Source organism: Plasmodium falciparum (genome assembly GCF_000002765.6).
Source record: "Plasmodium falciparum 3D7 genome assembly, chromosome: 10".
Taxonomy (NCBI): Eukaryota; Apicomplexa; class Aconoidasida; order Haemosporida; family Plasmodiidae; genus Plasmodium; species Plasmodium falciparum.
In genome coordinates this window covers 720,001-727,500 of record NC_037281.1, presented here as the reverse complement: position 1 = coordinate 727,500, position 7,500 = coordinate 720,001, and the positions used below count along the sequence as shown (strand labels likewise).

The following is a 7,500-nucleotide window of genomic DNA, read 5'->3' as shown; positions in this document are numbered from 1 at the left end:
CATGCTAGCGGAACAAAAAATTACACATTACAAGAATATCCTCATTATATATACGAATCTAATGTTAATATTGAAAAGGTTTGTGATATTAACGATAATAATATTTGTGGGGGCGCTAAGAAAAAAATTATATCATATGATCTGGAAGAGAAGAACCACAAAATGGATGATAGTAAGGATAATATCAAAAGAAACATTAATAATGTGAATTATGTTAAAATTAATCATATCGACAAGGAGGACAAAAATAAAAAGGTAAATTATGATGATGATAAAAAGGTAAGTGATGATGATGATAAAAAGGTAAGTGATGATGATGATAATAAAAAGGTAAGTGATGATGATGATAAAAAGGTAAGTGATGATGATGATAAAAAGGTAAGTAATGATGATAATAAAAAGGTATATTATGATGATGATAAAAAGATAAATGATGATGATAATAATAATATATCAAAAGATATAAGATATGATGAAAAGAATAATTTTATGGAATGGATGTCACATAACAAACTTATGAAGAATATTATATCATCATATAATGAAGATGTAAATATAGAGAATCATGGTTTATTCAATTTATTATTTGATATATATGGATTTAATAAAGATATCTTCAAAGAATATTTGGTACATAATAAGGAAGAGACAATAAAAGATGTTATAAAAAATATAGTTAATGAATTATCAAATGAAAAAAATAATAAAATATCAGAAAAACTAATTTTTTTAAAATATTTATTTAATGAATATGGTCATACAGAATATCCAAATTTAATATCTTTAAAAAATTTTAAACTAATTTTTAAAAATTATAAAAATATATTTTCTTCAGATAAAATTGTACTATTTATATTTAATTGTTTAGATAGAGGAAAAAGATATCATATCACACAAACAGATTTTATTATTGGTATGCTTGCTTGTAGTCCTCAAATTAACAATGATATTTCGGATGATACGGGAAAATTACGTCATCAATTAATCTTTAGAGCATATGATTTAGATAGAGATGGATATCTTAATGATAATGAATTTCTTGTTTTCTTATATCATATTTATGAACTATCAAAAAATTTACAATATTCAAAATTGAAAAATGATAAAAGAAAATTGAAAGAATTTGTTATACAGGAGAAAAATAAAATTATGAAAGATAAAAAAAAAATAAGTTATGATATATTTTATCATCTAGTTCTTACTAAACAAATTCAAGGAACTACAAATTTGCTCAGATCTAATTATGACGTTTCTTCAGTAGTCAAGAAATATTTTCTATACACGTATGCTAAAAATTTTATAACCGACACATTTATAAATATGGATACTTCTTTTTTTATAACCACAAAAAAAAATATTAAAAATGAGCACCTCAAAACACAAAATTTACCAAATCATGAAAATGAGGTACATATTATACATAATGATGAAGTCATATGTAATCAAGAGGACGATCAAAAAGGTAATTACGTGACAAACCAGGATGATAACCTAGCTCAAGAAAAAAAAGAAACACATTCTGAAGATCATTTTCATGATAGTATATCAAATAATAATAGTTACGCTGATGTTAATGCATGCATGGGGGAAATGTATGCTGCATGCGATGAGAGTGAAAAGAATGTAGAAGAACACCCATATGAATGTGTACGTGAAGTGGTTCATTCGGAAAATGAACAAGCAGAAAAGTGTGTAGAGGTAAAGGAGGAGATAAAAGGAGACATGAATTTCATACAAAGTGGGGATGCAGCAAGTGGGGATGTAGAAGCTGCAGATGTAGAAGGAGCAGGTGTAGAAGCTGCAGATGTAGAAGGAGAAGGTGTAGAAGCTGCAGATGTAGAAGGAGCAGGTGTAGAAGCTGCAGATGTAGAAGGAGCAGATGTAGAAGGAGCAGATGTAGAAGGAGCAGATGTAGAAGGTGTGCATGTAGAATGTGCAGATGAACAAAACAATGACCATATACCTACAAAGGACAAAATAAATAATGAAGATGTTTTTTTTGATAATAACAATGATAAGGAACATATAAGAAGTAATTCATCAAATGAAGAATCCTTTACCAAGCAATTAAAGGATGAGATAAATAGCTCCAACGAAAAAGACGATGAGGAAAAAGAAGATAGTTTAAAAAAAACTGAGAACTTAAATGAAGAACATATAGAAAAAGATGGAAATAACTTATCATACCTTTTAAATAATAATAATAATATTGTGAGTTGCAGTGGTGTGGATATAAAAAACAATATTTCAGAAAGAAATATAATATATAATATGAATGACAATTTATATGATAATGTTGCCAAAGATAGATATAATTATTTTGAACATGATAAGAAACAACCTATAAATAATGAAGAAGATATTAATAAAAATAATAATAATAATGATAATATGAATTGTAATACACATATATCATATAGCAATATTAATAAATTTGTTACTAATAATAAAGAATATTTTATGAATAATAAAAATAATGAAAATGATAAAAAAATGTTCCCTTCATATAAAGAACAAAAAAATTCAACAAATATAAATAAAAGTTTACCTCATTTTGGTAAAAAAGAAGATATACAAGATAACGTGATTAATAAAGAATTACATATAGAACATATAATAGAAGATAAAATTGAGAGAATTAAAAAATTAGTTAAAATATATCGAGAAAAATATATTACAGATCACAGATTAAATACATTAAATCAAGATATAGCATTCAAAATATTTACCATGTTTTATAAAGTATGTTATGGAAAAAAGAAACATACATATACATCTTTTTTTGAAAAGTTCCAAATATGTACATACAATGATATTCTTCTTTTATGTGATGAGGTTGCAAAATTATTTAAAATGGAAAACTCATTAGAAAACGTTACATTGCCTTGTAAAGTTTTTGGTGATGTACATGGAAATTTATTTGATCTTTTGGACTTCTTTAATTTATATAATTGGCCTATGCATAATAATAAGAATTTATTACTTACTGAAAGCGATTTAAGAAAATTTGAATATATCCATAATGATAAAGATATACATATAGATAAAAATAAAGATATGCAATATAATGATAATGACATTAAATATGTATTTTTAGGAAATTTAATAAATAGAGGAAATTATTCTTTAGAAGTTATTTGTTTGTTATTCAGTTTAAAAATTTTATTTCCAAAACATATTTATCTTTTAAGAGGAAATCATGAAGATAGATTATTTAATTATATTTATGGTTTTTATAAAGATATCGAAATAAAAATGAAAACAAATATGGAATATATGGGAATTATAAATTATCAAGAACAAGTTATTTCTGCTCATTCATATGAACTATTCAACAGAATAAATGATGTTTTTGAATTTTTCCCATTATGTGTTTTATTAGATAAAAATATTCTATGTATACATGGTGGTATAGGTGATAGTGTTATGACTATTTCAGATTATCAACATATACGTAAACCTATTTTAATTCCACAAAATGTAGATAGATATAGTAATAATAAAAGCGAACATGTCAAAAAAATTATCATTGATACTTTGTGGTCAGATCCTATTAATTATAATGATGAACTAGATTTACAATTATTAAAAAATTCATCTACTTATGATATAATCCCATCCAGAAGAGGAAATATCACATTCAAATTTGGAAAACATAGACTTAATGATTTCTTAAAAAATAACCAACTCAAACTAATTATAAGAGGACATGAATGTGTTCAAGAAGGATATAAATATTCTTACAAAAGAAAATTGCTAACCCTCTTTTCAGCTAAAAATTATTGTAACAAATATAATAATAATGCATCCAATGCATTCATTGTGAGGAAAAATAAAAATATTATTATCTTTAACCAAATATTGAAATATCAACACAATTGTAATACACTTATAAATAATGAAAATAAACAAGTCACCATAAATCAGCTACAAAAATATAACTTTTCTAATGATAAATCGAATGATAAAAAAACCTCTCCATTTTTTAACAATACACATCTGACAAAGAAAACATTTGCTGTATCTCATGGATATTTGTCAAAATGTGATGAAGAACTGAATGATCAATTGAACACCCATCCTTCTATGAAAAATTGTTCAGGTAATAATAAAAATTTTAACAAGGATGCGGATAAAAATTATATGAACGGTTCAGGTGAAAATAAAAGTTTTAACAAGGATGTGGATAAAAATTATATGAACGGTTCAGGTGAAAATAAAAGTTTTAACAAGGATGTGGATAAAAATTATATGAACGGTTCAGGTGATAATAAAAATTTTAACAATGATGTGGATAAAAATTATATGAACGGTTCAGGTGATAATAAAGAGGATCTTAATAATAGTAGCAGTGTGCCCACGACTAACATTAATGAGCTTAATAAAAATGGTGCAATAAGTATATGCGAAAATGAAGTATTGATGAATAATAAATATGGGGTGGTTTCAAATATGAGTGAACAAAGTAGAAACAGTACTGAAAATGTGGCTAGTAATAATGATATGGATATAAATACAGTAAACCAAATAAGTAAAAGTATAATAAAAAAAAAGTGGAGAGACACAAGAACGAATCAAAATTTGAATTCGAATAAAATGAATAGGAATAATAATTCACAATTGATTAATGATATGGGATCTGTTAATATATATAAGGAAGTTGAATATGAAGAAGATGATAAGATAGAAAAGGAGATACAAAGGGAGGAACAGAACGATATACAAAATAATGTACAAATCAATTTACAGAATGATGTACTAAAACAAGTTGAGAACATAAATGTTGAAATATCGAATGATAATATGCACAATAAAAATGATGTGCATTATATTTCTATGAATGAGATAAATAGTGATAAAATAAAAAGTAGTCATATTAATGATAATGTATATGATAAGAATGAATCATCAACATTTTCCTTTGAACATAAGGAAACATATGATGAAAAAGGAGATAATGAAAAAGAACAAAGAAACTTGGAAAGAGCAGATTCTGAAAAAAAGAATATTGTAAATGATGATTATGATTTTTATAGTTATGATGAAATATATATTAATAGTTTAATAAATAGTAAAATATGGGAGAAAAATGATGATGATTATAAAATAATAGAAAGGAAAGATACAAATGATGAGTTATATAAAATTGAAGATAAATTACAGAAACAAGTTAATATACATAATGTTATAAATGAATTTTTTAATAATGAAGAAATTTATCAAGAAAAAACAGATAGTAATTATAACATGTCAAATGAAAATGAGAGTATATCAGGAGATAATGAAAATTCAAAAAAAAATTATTATTCAAAATTATCAAAAATTAATGAAATGTATACTAATAAACACAATGATGGTGATAAAATAGATGAGCAAATGAGTGATATAAATTCTGTAGACTTAATAAATGAATTTACATCAAAATCATTGGATTTTATGATGCCACCTAATTTAGGTTTAGGAAACAGAACGCAATTAAAAAAGGATATAAGTATGAAGGAAAATAACAAGGATCAAAGGAATAATGTTACTACCTTGAAATCATTAAGAGGGGATAATAATATAAAGGATTCATCAAATAAGTAATATATTAAAAATATGAATATTTTAAAATGTATATATATATATATATATATATGAATACTTTATATATTTTATATTTTATTCTTTTTATTATAGGATGCAGATGCAGTGCTTGCCACCTGACCCAAAACCGCAAACAAAAATTACCTTTCAAAAAAGTTTAGAGAAAATTAATGATTCGTAGATTTCTAAATTTTTATGAAAAAAAAAAAAAATAAATAAATAAATAAATAAATATATATATATATATATATATATATATATATATATACATATTGACACCTTAATGATATGTGTGATTGCATATGTTATATTTAATATATATATGTTTATATTTATATTTATTTATTTTAAAATTATTTTAGTAAAGTATTTAATTTATTATTTTTATTTTTGTTTTTGTTGTGATGAGTGTAATATTTCTTATATTATGCTGATATGTTATATATTGACAATATATATATATATTTATACAATATAATAGACATATAATTGTGTATGGTTAAATAATAATATTGTTAATTATAAAAATAATTGTTGTATATTGTTTCAGATAAACATAATGCCTTATTTAAAGATATAGTTTGTCCATATGACACATTTTCTCTTTGTAATATTTGATTATTTATAGGATTTTGGAAATTTTTAATAATATGTATAAGATTATTATAATAAATTTCTTCTGTATTTTCTATTTTAAGAAAATCGACCATCTCTAATATATTATCGAGACCAAAAAAATGTTGTTTTATGAAGGATTCATAATTTATGGATTCTATTAAATTGTTATTTTTTTGAAGTGCATCATTTATTGATTCATGGAATGAAGGATTCATATCTCCATCCAACGAATTTATCATATTATTTTCATCTTGTTCCTTTTTTGTTTTTTTTTCCTTTTCTTCACACGATTGTTGAAATGTGCATTCCAAAGGTTTTAATAAAGCATGTTTTTTTTTGTTTGTTTCAGTTTTTGTAAAAAGAAAAACATATATTTGATCAATTATAAATTTTATGATATTTTCAGGTTTCTCTATTAATATTCTATATAGAAGTAATACTAACAATGTTGGAATATTATTTTTTTCTAAATAATATTGTAAATCATCATGTATATATATTTTGGAATCTTTTATATTTTCTAAATACAATTTGCGATATTGTTCATGTATGTTTTGTTGATCGTCATGCTCAAATATCATTTCGTTTAGTTCATGCTCTTTTTCATTTTTATATTTTTCACGTTGTCTTTCTCTTTCTTCTGAATCATTTTCTTCTTTCTCTTTTATTATCTTATCATTTATATTTGTGTTTAATTTAGGTATACCCTCATTAAAGCCTTTTAATTTTTTCCCTATCTTAACCATTTTTCGTCGAGGAAAAAAAAAAAAAAAAAAAAAAAAAAAAGGGAAATGGGAATGGGAATGGAAGGAAAGAGGATATAATAAATATATTAATATAGGAACATATATATCATTTATTATATAAATATATATTTTAATTTTATAATTAAATGTTTGTTTTTAAAAAATATATATAAGGATATATTTACGTAAAAAATAAAAAAAAAAAAAAAAAAAGACAAAAAAATTGGAGATATGGAAAAAAAAAAAAAAGAAAAAAAAAAAGAAAAAAAAAATACGAAATGATATACATATAATCATATATATATATATATATATATATTATATACACCTGAGAGGTGCATATATATAAAATTTACTTTTATTTATTCATATGTCGTCTTCGTATGGCATGTAGGTCATAAAATCTTAGTGGTATCACAACTTGATGAAATATTTTTTTATAGTATTCAGGTTTATATCATCATAGTGAAGAGAGTTTTTATAGTTAAATTCATTTTGTTCCGTTCGTACAAGTTTTATTAATGTGCCGCTTGTATTCATAGAATTTGCA

At 23.4% G+C, this 7,500-nt stretch overlaps 3 protein-coding genes across 3 annotated transcripts in view; 1 reads left to right on the top strand and 2 right to left on the bottom strand.

The window, feature by feature from the left end:
- PF3D7_1018200 (serine/threonine protein phosphatase 8, putative) overlaps positions 1 to 5,767 on the top strand; it is a gene marked incomplete at both ends in the record, with an annotated part of 6,598 nt that extends 831 nt beyond the window's left edge. Inside the window, 2 exons of the mRNA XM_002585360.1 lie at positions 1 to 5,582; positions 5,680 to 5,767. The exon at positions 1 to 5,582 is cut by the window's left edge and continues 831 nt beyond it. Coding sequence (XP_002585406.1) covers positions 1 to 5,582; positions 5,680 to 5,767 — 5,670 coding nt within the window. The remainder of the gene's footprint in view (positions 5,583 to 5,679) is intronic.
- A 334-nt stretch (positions 5,768 to 6,101) lies between these two features.
- Positions 6,102 to 6,950, bottom strand: PF3D7_1018100 (conserved Plasmodium protein, unknown function; the record flags this gene model as incomplete). Its single annotated transcript, XM_001347425.1, has 1 exon — positions 6,102 to 6,950. The coding sequence occupies one exon, from the start codon at positions 6,948 to 6,950 to the stop codon at positions 6,102 to 6,104; it is 849 nt and encodes a 282-aa protein (XP_001347461.1).
- A 414-nt stretch (positions 6,951 to 7,364) lies between these two features.
- The window catches only part of PF3D7_1018000 (tRNA pseudouridine synthase, putative), a gene marked incomplete at both ends in the record, with an annotated part of 1,683 nt that continues 1,547 nt past the window's right edge, over positions 7,365 to 7,500 (bottom strand). Inside the window, one exon of the mRNA XM_001347424.1 lies at positions 7,365 to 7,500. This exon is cut by the window's right edge and continues 1,547 nt beyond it. Coding sequence (XP_001347460.1) covers positions 7,365 to 7,500 — 136 coding nt within the window.